The following is a 14,080-nucleotide window of genomic DNA, read 5'->3' as shown; positions in this document are numbered from 1 at the left end:
AGATCCAGCCACACCTAACACCAGATCCAGTCTTATCCAGCACCTAATCCATTCTCATCTGGCACCAATCACATCCAAGCACACTCACACTTTAACATTTTACATACGTAGTGTTCTATCATTGGAGCAGTTTGGAAAGATGTGCCTGGTTGCAATTTCTTTTTAACAGACACAACTACATAAATGCTGGGCTTGAAAACTATTCTTCAACACCCCCGACAGAGCTTTGTCAAGTTTAAAGGAACTCCTTTTATTAATGTTAGTCTTTTTCAGGTTCATAGATCTGTTTTTAGCCTACTCTTGTTGCTTTTCTAGAGCCACTGACCTATTCTGGCTAGATTAAGCATTCATTTAGCTTATTTCCTGAGTCCATTTATACTTTTCAACCCCTTTGGTTGTTTAGAGTAATAGTTCTCAAAGATTGTTTTGAAGAATGTCCTGAGTTGTAGAGAGGGTGGGGATGTTGTGTCCCAAGCACATGGGACACAAGGACTCAGGCCTCCAGAGTGGAATCAGGGGGTCCTGCCCTGGGTTGAAGTGACTGGCCTAGGGATTGGCATGACCCAACCACATACAGCCATTTACAGTGGATGCCACTTAAAATTTAAACCAGAGGCTTTTGTCCCTTTACAAAAAATGGGGAGACAGCTTGGAAGGCAGAATGGGGGGCTCTTCACGAAATAGGAGAAAACCAGGTTTATTTTAATGATCCACTGATAATGTTTTCTTTCAGTCCTTTGGGAAAGAGGATGAGCTGACATGGAATACAGGTTATTGCTTCTTAAGGTAACTGACTCCCAGGCTGAAATGCTAACACATTAAAAGCGAGGAACTGACTAACGGGAAAGACGCTGACAAACTGCCATGGAGCTCTCACTAAAGGTCCAGAAACTGTCAAGGCAGCCACTTATCTTAGGAGGACTTTCCCTCCTGCAGCTGCAGACCTTAGGGCAAAGGCAAAACGCGGGGCTGCCTGGGTGGGTTAAAGGGCATGGTGAGCGGCCTATGAGTGCTGGTGGCTTCGTCGTGAGTGCTGACACACACCATTCTCGGGGCTCTCAGCTCAGAAGGGTGTGACTCCTAGGCTGCCATTTTCCAACCACTCCCTGGAAGAGCCATTTCTGTTCCAACATAAGTGAAATAACAAATGCTGAATGATTTAAAAAGAAAATGAACCCTTGACTCCCCTGGACCTGGAAAGCGCCATCATTCAGCTTCTCTCCACCTCGCCTGTAGCACGAGGGGTGGGCTATGATGATCTAATAGGTCTCTTTCTGCTCACAGATAGTATAATTTTATCTTCTTTCCTCTGGGCTCTCTTTTCCTCAAAGAAAATCAGGGTCTTTGCTAAATGTGTACCAGGTAATATAAGTGGAGATCAATTTCAAACAGGATGGTCCAAAAATTACTGAGCTGATGTCAACTTGTCTATACATTACCTGTGGCCTAAGATCTCTTTGAAATGCCAAATGTCCCTCAAAGCAGTTTCCACGATGTCACCCTAGGAACTTCTCCTTTTGCCATCAGAGACACACATCACACACTCACACTCACAGGCTTTCCATTTTCACCCTCTCCCGGCTCCTGCAGCCATTTCTCCCCTTCCACTGTCCCCCACCTCCTAAATGCTCACATAATGTCCACCAAATACTGCTAGTAAGATATGAAGTGAACTTGCAATTATTTCTTTCCAGCCCTTCTTTCTTTAGCATTAATATTTTTTGGGTTAATGTCATTATGGATGAAGCCACTGCAGGAGTTCACATCAGAGCTGACATTCCAGGACAGAGCAAGCATCCCCACATGCAGACGGCAGGCCGAGCCTCACTCACCCATCGTGCTCTTCCTGTTCTCCTCCTTATCCTCAGTGCGGTTGGGGATCAGGGGACTCGGTGGTGGCGGCTGTGGTGGAGGGGGAGCTGGTGCTCGCCGCTTCTTCTTCTGTAAATCAATCTGTGACCCAAGAGATACCTATGAAGTACAAAGAAGGAAAGACAGGCAGTGTCAGGCAGGGTGATTGTGCTGGGGCAGGGACCTGCACGCGGAAGGTGGTGCTCCAAGAGGGTTTTTAGATGGCCTATTCCCTTTCCAGGTCCTCCCACACAGGCAGGGGAGGCCATGAGGCGAGAGACCAGCGGATGTCCAAGGAGTGGCCTGGAGGTAGCACAGTGTTGCTCATAGATACCCCAAAGACCCCTATGAGCAAGGAGCTCATATTTTCTAGGGACTCCAGGCAAGTCTGGAGAGTTGGTAAACTTCTCTGTCACACAAGAGAATGAGACCCATAGTCCTTCATTAAATGTAAGGAGAACAATTCCTTCTGGAACAGGATGGGCTGCCGTGAATTGTGATCACACAGAGGAAGAACTGATGGGGGCAGCTCAGACCTTACCCTGCTCTGACTTAGGTTTGCTTCCCTGACTGCACGTTCACGTTCCAGAACAGCCGCAGCCAAGACTATCTAATGGTCCACAGGTGGACACATCTTGATCCAGAATCGCAATGAAGTTTCTTAGTATATGGGATACTAGATCAGTGTATGGGGGGACATTAGCCCCCACCACAGCAGAAATCCAGCTCCTGCTCACAGCTTTCAACAGTGAAAGACACACAGCTTCTAAAGGCAGCTCATGAATACTGGGCAGGTCTAATTGCTGAAAGTGAAATCTGTTTTGTCTGTAAAATTGAATTCACTGATTCCATTTCTTTGTTTCTGAAGGACTACATAATCCTACTCTCCTCTCCTCCTCATTAGGGCGAAAGTTTTTATTCATTCACTCTCATTGATTAAAATTCATTGATTAAAGAACATTGTGTACAGAGCAGTGCAGAGTGTGTGCAAAGAATGGGCCAGACATGGTGGTGGACACTTGTAGTCTCAGCTACTCAGGAGGCTGAGGCAGGAGAATCGCTTGAACCCAGGAGGTGGAGGCTGCAGTGAGCCGAGATCATGCCACTGCACTCCAGCCTGGGTGATGGAGCAAGACTGTGTCTCAGAAAAAAAAAAAAAAAAAAAGAATGAACATGACTATCATATGATGAGAGCTGTCCTGCTCTCTAGTAGCTCAGAGCCAAATCTGTACCTCCAGTCCAAGTACTTCCTGGCCTTCCAAGGGCTCATCATAGGAATGGTGCCTGCAACACCCCGCCTCTGCCACTTCAACTCTGACCTTGGTGCGCTCTGGTTTATTAACTGATGCTTGCACCATGTGTACCATGTATATGGGAGACAGAAAGGGGGAGAGAGAGAGAGAGAGAGAGAGTGTGTGTGTATGTGTAAAAAGTCTCCTTTTAATTTTTATCAGTAGTATACATTTATTGCAAGAAAGTTTAAAAATATATGTAAAAGGAAGAACATAATCACTTTATTAATACTCAAACTACTAACAATTGACATGTTTTTCTAGACTTTTTTCTTCTAAAAATAATTTTTTCTTTCCTTCTATTATAGTATATATAATCACCTCCTATACCTCTAAAATTCTGTAATATATTTTACATAAAACATGGACATAACAGAAAGTAAATAACCCCATAAAGCTGAGTCAAAACCAGCAATTTCTTGTCCATCACCCCCTCTCCAGCAGTAAGCACTTCACACTTTTTTTTTTTTTTTTTGGCATTTATTCCGCTTTTCTAAATAAGAAGCTTATTGTACTGTTTCTTGATTTTTTCCATGTTAGGTATTGGCATCTACTCCAGAAGATGAGGATTTGGTTCTTTGAGACAGATTTGGTTATTTGAGACACACACACACACACACACACACACACACACACAGAGACATACACACACACACACAGACTCATACTTTTCCTCTCCATTTTCCAAAAAATTATAGCAAAAGATTTAAATTAATATTTACTATTTAGTTATACATATTTAGTTATAGTAGATATCAAAATTACGAAAAATAGTTTTCTTCAGCAGGAATTTTCTCCTGCTGAGATGTATAATGTATATCATAATTACAATTTCTAAATTACCTTTTTGTTTTCCCTGAACTTGATAACTGATTTGTTTTCTAGCTTTTTTTCTTAATTACATTTCCTGGAAATTCCCTTTCCCTCTATTCAGTTCTGATCCTTATGGATATTCCACCTGTTTTGTGTGGGCTTTTTTTGGTTGTTGTTGCTTGTTTTTTTTTTGAGACAGAGTCTCACTCTGTCACCCAGGCTGAAGTGCAGTGGCGCGATCTCGGGTTCCAGTGATTCTCCTGCCTCAGCCTCCTGAGTAGCTGGGACTACAGGCACTGCCACCACGCTGGGCTAATTTTTGTATTTTTAGTGGAGATGGGGTTTTGCCATGTTGGCCAGACTGGTCTTGAACTCCTGGGCTCCAGTGATCCACCCACCTCGGCCTCCCGAATTGCTGGGATTACAGGTGTGAGCCACTGTGCCCGGCCCCACCTGTTTTTTGTTTTTTTTTTTAAATTCACTGCATCTTAGTGGTGCCCAGTTTCCAGCAACTTTCTGACACAAGATGCGTATGAGGAAGATTTTTGAGACCTTCAAAATGTAAGAACGTTTTTATTCTACTATACTGGACAGTCAGTATAGATGCCTACAGGAACCTAGGATGAAAAGAATTGTCCCTCAAAATGCTAAGCCATTACTCCACTGTCTCCTAGTTTGGAACTGTTCAGCTGAGACACCCGGATCCAGAGTGGGGCTCAATCTTCTGCATAGTATCTGCTTTTCCTCTGCAGGCTCAGGGCATTCTTTCTTAGTCCTTCCTGCTGGGAAGTTTCACGATGGCAAGTGCTGGGTGGGGCTCTTTTCAATCACTGTCTGGGGCATTCACTGACCCCTGCAATCTGAATATCCTTAATTCTGCAGAATTTTTTAGTGTTATTCTTTTCAACTTTTTCTTTCCTGTTTCTTTCTCTCTGGGATTTCAATTAATTGAACACTGAGGATTCTAATTCAATTGTCTATTTTTTTCTTGAGTACTCTTGCCTAAATTTTTTCTGATTTCCTCCCCCTTCTTGGAAATTTTCTCCATTGTAAGACTCATGAATTTTTAAATTTGTTACTGTTTTTTTGTTGTTGTTTTGTTTTTAATTTCCAAGAGCCCCTTCTTGTTATGCATTTTAAAAATAGCATCATGGTCTTGTTTCCTGGATACCATAGCTTTTCTTTCCTCTCAGAAGCTATGCTTTATGCTTTATACCTTTTTCAAGAACACATTTTAATTTCCATTTTCTTCAGCCACATGCATTGCACTGTCCTCCAGCGTCCTTTCTGCTCTCTGTCTTGGCCTCTGCTTATCATATTTTGACTCTTCCTCAAATTCGTGACTGATTGTTTATAATATGTATGTTTCTGTATCTAGGGTCTGTTCACACAGTAATGGGATTCCCAGTGGGGATCTGGGCAGAAATGCAGTAGCTGAGAGATCCCCAGATATTCATACCTGCAGGATTGTCTGCTAGCTCGGCCATCTTCCGCACAGGGGAAGCCCAGCTCCTGCCTGAGGGAAACTAGGCATTTCCAAGTACTCTGGTGAGAAGGCCTTGAAACTCTCCTGTGGCATGTGGGTTTTCGCTTATCCCTGTGTCGGTGCAGACTCGGTTGTGCCTGATGTCCCGAAGTCAGAGTCTCTTAGTTCTGCCACTGCAGGGGGTGGCAGTGCAGACATCTGGTTGTGGTGGGCAGGCAGGGGTATGGAGATCTTACTGTTTCACATGCAGGCATTCAGCCATTCCTTCATCATCAGCTCGTTCCACGGTCACATGCAAAGAAACATGTGCCCCAAATTCCTGAGTGTCCTAGGATCTGGCGTCTTCTGCTGGGCCTCTTTCACCCAGCAGTCAAGTTTCAGCTTCTTCTGCTTTACTAGGTATTTACCACAATCTAAATACACCACAGCCTGGGCACAGTGACTCATGCCTGTAATCCCAGCACTTTGGGAGGCTGAGGCGGTGGATTACTTGAGGTGAGGAGTTTGAGACCAGCCTGGTCAACATGGCAAAACCTCATCTCTACTGAATATATAAAAATTAGCCAGGCGTGGTGGCAGACACCTATAAGCCCAGCTACTTGGGAAGCTGAGGTGGGAGGATAATTTGAACCCAGGAGATGGAGGTTGCAGTGAGCCGAGATCATGCCAATGCACTCCAGTCTGGGCAACAGAGCGAGACTCCATCTCAAAAAAACAAAAAAAAACACTGTAGTCCCCAAAGTGTCTACTGAAAACTGTCATCAGCTGCCAATGCTTCTCTCGTCTTTGTCACAGTGAAGTAACACTTTTTTTTTAGTGGAGTTTCAGAGGGAGAGACATAGATTTGTTTTGTTAGCCATATATTTTCCCGTAATTTTTCAGCTTTACTGAGGAACAAACAAGTAAACATTGTGTGTGTGTATGGTATACAATTGATGATCTGATATACATACCTATAGTGAAATAATCACAAGCTAATTAACATATCTATCAGTTCACATAATTACCGTTTTCTTTTTTTTTCCTTTGTGGTAAAAACACTTAAAATCAATTGCAGAATTTCAACTATTTTTTAATGGCTGCCTAGTACTCCACAGAATTGATGAGCCATAATTAACTAAATTAGCCCCTGTTGCCTTTAGCTAAATATTAAAATTATTTGGTTTTGGCAATAACAAATTAAACTTCTTAAAACACTCTAATTTTATCTTTTCCCCACATTTCTTTTTATCTCTTTATTGAGTTTTCAATAAATCCATTTACTAAAACTCCTCAGGTACACAACACATAAAATTCAGTGAAGAGACAAGATCCTAAAATTGCTATCTCAATTTTAAGACTCCTTGTCATGAAGAAGTGATGTTGACTAGATAGCAGAAAAGGAAGCCCCGCACCTCAGTTTCCCCACAAAGACATCAACTTAACAGCAATTTGTAATCCAGAAGCTTTTATGAGAACTCCAGAAACCAGTTAAGAAGGCACAGGACCATTGGCAAGCTTAATGCCAAGAATGGCCACGCTGAAATGGGTAAGAAAAGCCATTTCACCTCAACTGTGACAGCCCTTCCCCTAACCCAGTATCGCTCAGTGTGTGCAGGAGAAAAAGCCCAATTCATGGTTTTTCCCTTGGGAAGAAAAGAGAAGAATGGAATGTACATCTAACATTCCAGCTTTTCAGGGGGGCTGCCTGAGGGACTAGTTTATGTCTCAGCTGACTGGGAGCACTGATGGGAAACTGGCACACTTTGAATGCCTGGGAGCCACTGAGAAAAAAGGAGCTCAGAGGCTGGTTGCAACAGCAGAGATCTGCCAGTGCCACAGGCAGAGGCCAGTACAGCTCAGTGCAATCAAGAGAAAGCACCCAGCTCACTGCTTATCCCTCGGGAGGAAATGAGTAAAAAGTACAAGCAATGTTCTGGATTTGTGGGGAGTCTTGTTCAAGGGACTGATTTCTGTCTCAGTTGACCAGGAATACAGACAAAACTGAAATACTATGGATGACTGAAGGCTTTAGAAAACAAGAGAGCTCGGAAGCTGGCCGCAGTGCCAGAAAATCTGCAGTACCATAGACAGATGCAAGAGAGAGCATGAGATTACAAGCTCATAAAGAAGAAATCAGCAAACCTTCTAAATGGAAAATACACCAACAAGCCCAGGGAAGATGGATATCCAGAAAAGGGTTGAGAGGCCCCAAGAATCTCTAGCTGAGCTGACTGACGTGGTATTACACTGTAAGAAGCCAGTCCATAAAGGCTGGAAGAGGTGGCTATTTTTTCAAATGCACAAATTACATTAAAAAATAACAAGGTACATGAAGAAACAGGGAAACATGGCCCAATTAAAGGAACAAAATAAACATCTAGAGAGAAATAACAATAAATTGAAATCTATGGCCAGAAAAGACTTAAAAAAATTAAAGTTCAGTGCACTACAAGAGAATACTCAGAAAGACAGCTAAACAAAATCAGCAAAACTATGCATGAATAGAACCATATCAATAAAGAGACAGAAACTATAAAAAACACAAGTTCTGAAGGTGAAAAATAAAATAACCGAACTAAAAAGTTCACTGGAGGAGTTCAATAGCAGGCTGTATTAAGAAGAAGAAGAAATAATCAGTGAACTAAAAGACAAGTCAGTTGAAATTATTGAGTAAAGGAATAAAAAAAAATTCAAAAATTGAACACAGCCTTAAGGACTTTATGGGACAATGACAAGGGGATGAAAATATGCATTATGGGGATCAGAGAAGGAGAAGAGAGAGAAAGGGGCAGACAGCTGATCTGGAGAAATAATGTCTGACAATTCTCCAAATTGGAGGAAGGAAATAGACATACAAAATTTTAAAAGCTCAAAGGACTCCAACTAGAATAAACCCAAAGAGGACCATACCACAATTCATTAAAATCAAGCTATCAATAGTCAAAGACAAAGAAAGAAACTTGAAAACAGCAAGAGAAACTGATTCATCACATGCAAGGGAGTCTTATAATATTATCAGTAGGTTTCTCAGTAAAAACTTTGCAAACCAGAAGAGGGTGGAATGACATATTCAGAGTGCTAAAAACGGAGGAAAAAAACCCACCTGCCAATCAAGGATACTTAAAAACTTCCAACCAAGAATAGTTTATCTCAGGGGTTCCCAAACCCTGGGCCACAGACCAGTATCAATCCGTGGCTTGTTAGGAACCAAGCTGCACAGCAAGAGGTGAGTGGTAAGTGAACAAGCATTACTGCCCAAGCTCTGCCTCACATCACATGAGCGGCCACGTTAGATTCTCTTAGGAGCACAAACCCTATTGTGAACCGTGCATGCATGGGATCTAGACTGTGCATTCCTTATGGGAATCTAATGTCTGATGATCTGAGGTGGAACAGTTTTATCCTGAAACCATCCCTGCCCCACTGGTCCGTGGAAAAATTGTCTTCCACAAAACTGGTGCCTGGTGCCAAAAAGGGTGGGGACTACTGCTTCATCTGGCAAAACTATATTTCAAAAGTGAAGTCTACTCATTCAATAAATCAATGCCCAGGCCAATGTCATAGAGCTTCCCTCTATGTTTTCTTCTAGTAGCTTTATAGTTGCAGGCCTTACATTTAACTTTTTAAAAACCATTTTAAGTAAATTATTGTATATGGCGTGAGATAAGTCCCCAATTTCATTCTTCCATATGTGGATATCAAACTTTTCCAACATCATTTACTGAAGAGACTGTTCTTTCCCCATTGTGCGTTCTTGATACCTTTGTCAAAAATCAATTGACCATAAACACTTGGGTTTATGGGCTTTCTGTACTGTTCCATTGGTTGATATGTCTGTTTTTTAGCCAGTACCATGCTGTAGTCAAAGCTATTGACTACAATAGCTTTACATTTCGAAATCAGGAAGTGTGATGCCTCCACCTTTGTTCTTTTTGCTTAAGATTTGGATTCTTTTCTGGTTCCACAGTAATTTAAGAATTGTTTTTTCTATTTCTCTGAAAAAAGACATTGGAATTTTGATAAAAATTGCATTAAATGTGTAGGATCACTTTGGGTAGTATGGGCATTTTAACAATATTAATTATTTTAATCCATGAACATGAAATATCTTTCCATTTTTGTGTGCCCTTTTCAACTTTTCAGCAATGCTGTATAGTTTTCAGTGTACAGATCTCTCACCTCCTTGTTTAAATTAACACATAAAAAAATTCATAAATAGGAATGCATTAAACTAAATAGCTCCTGCACAGCAAAGAAAACAATGAACAGAGTGAAGAGACAATCCATGGATTTGTTGGAAAATATTTGCAAACCACATAGCTGATAAAAGGCTAATATCCAAAATATGTAAGAAACTGAAACTCAATAGCAGAAAACTAAATAACTGAATTAAAAAGTGGGCAAACAATGTGAACAGACATTTTGCAAAAAAAAAAAAAGAGATACAAATGATCAACATACATATGAAAAAATGCTCAATATCTCTAATCATATGAGAGATGCAAAGTAAAATCTACAGTGAGGTATCACCTCACACTTGTTAGAATGGCTATGACAAAAAAAGATGAATGAACCCTTGTGTATTGTTGGTGAAAATGTAAATTAGTACAGCCATTTTGGAAAATATGTTGAAGGTTCCCCCAAAAACTAAAAATAGAACTACCGTAGGATCCAACCATCCCCACTTCTGAGTACTATCCAAAAAAATTGAAATCAGTACATCAAAAGACATCTGCACTTCTGTGTTCATTTCAACATTATTATGAATGCCACAGCAGGGCTGTATGAGCCAGCTATCCCCACAGCAGGGCACAGTGACTCACACCTGTAATCCCAGCACTTTGGGAGGTTGAGCAGGGAGATCTCTTGAAGCCAGGAGTTTGAGACCAGCCTGGGCAACACTGCAAGACCCTGTCACTACAAAAAATGTTTTAAAGTTTAGCCAGGTATGGTGGCATGTGCCTGTAATTTCAGCTGCTAAGGAGGCTGAGTCAGGAGGATTGCCTGAGCCCAGGGATTGAAGGCTGCAGGAGGCCATGATGACATCACTGCATTCCAGCGTGGGCAATGGCACCAGGCCCTGTCACCAAAAAAAAGAAAAGTATAGTCAAGATATAGAATTACCCTAAGTGGCAATCAACAGATAAATAGATAAATTGTTTTATATATATATGTATATATATAAAACGCATATATTTATATTACATATGTATGTAATAATACACAGCCTTTAAAAAGAAGAAAATTCTGTGATTTGTGACATCATGGGTGGAACTGGAGGACATTACACTAAGTAAAATAAGACAGCACAAAGAGACAAATACTGTATGTTCTCACTTATATGTGGAATCTAAAACAGTTGATCTCATAGAAACATAATAGAAAGGTGGCAACCAGAAGCTGAGGAGTAGAGGGAGAGATAGGAAAAGAGGAGACATTGGTTAAGGGGTGCCGAGTTTCAGTTAAACTGGAGGAATAAGTTTCAGTGCCCTGCATGGTGAACAGAGTTAATAACAACGTGTTGTATATCCCATAATTGCTTAAAGAATATAATTTTAATAATCTCACCACAAAAAAAAGTTAGTGAGGTAATATAGATACATTAATTAGCTTGATTGAATATTTTGACAATGCATACATAGATTAAAAATCACATTGTACCCCATAAATATGAACAATTATTATTTATCAATTAAAAGTAAATAAATTTTTAAAATAAAGGAGAAATAAAGACCTAGTTAGATAAATAAAAGCTGATGAAGTTGATCATCTCTAGACCTGTATTATAAGAATTGGTAAAGGAAGTCCGTCAAGTTGAAAGGAAAGGACACTAGTTAGCAAAATGAAAGCATATGAACATATAAAGTTACTCTCTGATGGAGTAACTATATAGACAAATACATAATCCTGGAATATAATATGTTTACAATAGTGTGTGAATAATTTTTAATTCTGGTAGAGAATTTAAAAAATAAAAGCATAAAAATATAAGTATAAAACTGTGAATAAATACAAAGTATGAAAATATGTACTTTGTGACATCAAAATATGATGTGTAGAGGGTGAAATGCAAAGGAAAACAGCTTTTGTATGTTACTGAAGTTAAATTGTTATCAATTTAAAATAGATTGTTATAAGATTTTTATGTAATCCTCATGGTAAGCACAAAGAAAATACCTACAAAAGATGCACAAGAGAAATGAAAAGGAATCAAAATATGTGTATTAGTCTGTTCTCATGCTGCTAATTAATAAAGGCATACCAAAGAACGGGCAATTTATAAAGGAAGGAGGTTTAATTAACTCACAGTTCCACATGGGTGGGGAGGCCTCATAATCACGGTGGAAGGTGAATGAGGAGCAAAATCATGTCTCACATGGTGGCAGGCAAAGACAGCATGTGCAGGGGAACTCCCCTTTATAAAACCATCAGATCTCATGGGACTTATTCACTGTCATGAGAATAGCAAGGGAAAGATCCACCACCATGATTCAATGACCTCCCATTGGGTCCCTCTCACGACACGTGGGAATTATGGGAGCTAAAATTGAAGATGAGATTTGAGTGGGGGACACAGCCAAACCATATTACTATGTAACTACAAACGTCAACAAAATACAAAGGAGAGTGCCAACAGAATAAAAGAGCAACAAAACTACAAGATATACGGAAACCAATTAACAAAATAGTAACAAGTCCTTCTCTATTAGTAAATACTTAAATGTAAATGGATTAAACTCTCCAATCAAAATATATAATCAAAATATTTAATCCATTCATGGCTGAATGGATTAAAAAACAAGATCCAACTATACACTGTCTACAAAAGATTCACTTTGGATATAAGGACATAAATAGGCTAGAAGTAAAAGGAGGGAAAAAGATATTCAATGCAAATAGTAACTAAAAGAATGAATATGGCCATAATTACATCAGATAAGATAGACTTCAAGTCAAAAACTGTCATAAAACAAAGAAGGACCTTATATAATGATAAACGCTCTACTCACTAGGAAGGTATAAAAACTATAAATATATGCGCATCTACCAGCAGTGTATTCAAATATATAAAGCAAACATTGACATAATTGAAAGTAGAAATAGACAGAAATACAATTAAAGTAGGATATTTCAATGCTCCACTTTCAATAATGAATAGATTAACCAGAGAGAAGATCCATAAGTAATAGAGGACTTGAACAACAATATAGACCAATGGGATCTAACAGATACCTATCTCTGTCTCTTTCTCTGTCTCTATGTTACATAGAACATTCTCTAAGATAGATCACATTTAAAGCCACAAAAGAAGTCTTAACAAGATTAAAAAGATTAAAATCATATCAAATATCTTTTCTGACTACAAATAATGGAATGAAGCTAGAAATCAATAGTAAAAGGAAAAGTGAAAAAGTCACAAATATGTGGAAACTGAATAACACAATCTTGAACAACCAATGGTTCAAAGAAGAAATCACAAGGGTAGTCAGAAAATATATTGAGACAAATGAAAATAAAACCATAATACACCAAAACTCATGGGATTCAGGCAAAGCAATTCTAAGAGGAAAGCTTGTAATAATAAACACCTATATGAAAAACAACGAAAGAGCTCATCAGCAATATGACTTTGTACCTCAGGAAACTGAAAGAACAAATTAAACCAACATTTATTAGAAAGATTAAAGCAGAAATAAATGAAATAGAAAATAGAAAAAGAAAAAAATAACAGAACTTTGGTTAAAACATTAACAGAATTTCAGTTTTTTTAAAAGATCAACAAAATTGACTACCCTTAGCTACAGTAAGTAAAAAATGAGAGAAGACTCATATTTTAAAAATTAGGAAAAGAAGAGACATTACAAGTGATGCCACAGAAACAAAAAAGATCATAGGAGGCTATTGTGAATAATTACACACCAACCAACTGGATAACCTAGAAGAAATGGATAGATTTCTACAAACATCCTACTAAGACTGAGTTATAAAGAAATAAAAATTCTGGACATAACCTATAAGTAGTAAGGAAATTGAATCAGTAACCAAAAACCTTCCAACAAAGAAAAGCCCACAACCAGATGGCTTCAATGGAGTATTCTACCAAATACTTAAAGAACAAATACAAATTCTTTTCAAAATCTTTCCAAATATTGATGAGGAGGAAGACTTCCAGACTCATTTTATGATGCCAGCAGGACACTGACACCAAAAATAAGACAAAGATAGTACAAGAAAATTACAGACCAGTATCCCTGATGAAACATTGGTATAAAAATTCTCAACCAAGTACTAGCAAACAGAATTCAACATCACAATAAAAGGATTATACACTACAACCACACAGGATTTATTCCTGGAAGGTAAGAATGCTTCAATATAAAAACATCAATCAATGTAATATGCCACAGTGAAAGACAAAAACCATACAAAACTCAACACCCTTTTATGATTTAAAAAAACACTCAACAACTAGGAATCAAAGGAAATTACCTAAACTTAACAAAGTCCACACATAAAAATCCCACAGCTGACATCATACTCAATTGTGAAAAACTGAAAGCTTTCTGTTTAAGACGAGGAAGAAGGAACGGATACCTTCTCTTCCCATTTCTATTGAAAATAGTGCTGGGAGTCCTAGCCATAACAATTAGGCAAG

The 14,080-nt window shown here is 39.1% G+C and overlaps 1 protein-coding gene across 6 annotated transcripts in view; it reads right to left on the bottom strand.

The window, feature by feature from the left end:
* Nucleotides 1-14,080, bottom strand: part of COBL (cordon-bleu WH2 repeat protein) — a 299,291-nt gene that overhangs the window by 66,985 nt on the left and 218,226 nt on the right. For all 6 annotated transcript variants that reach the window (XM_054495472.2, XM_054495471.2, XM_054495468.2 and 3 more), the window contains one exon: nt 1,833-1,971. In XM_054495472.2, coding sequence (XP_054351447.1) covers nt 1,833-1,971 — 139 coding nt within the window. The remainder of the gene's footprint in view (nt 1-1,832; nt 1,972-14,080) is intronic.

Source organism: Pongo pygmaeus, chromosome 6, assembly GCF_028885625.2.
Source record: "Pongo pygmaeus isolate AG05252 chromosome 6, NHGRI_mPonPyg2-v2.0_pri, whole genome shotgun sequence".
Taxonomy (NCBI): domain Eukaryota; kingdom Metazoa; phylum Chordata; class Mammalia; order Primates; family Hominidae; genus Pongo; species Pongo pygmaeus.
This window is presented reverse-complemented; position numbering and strand designations above follow the sequence as displayed.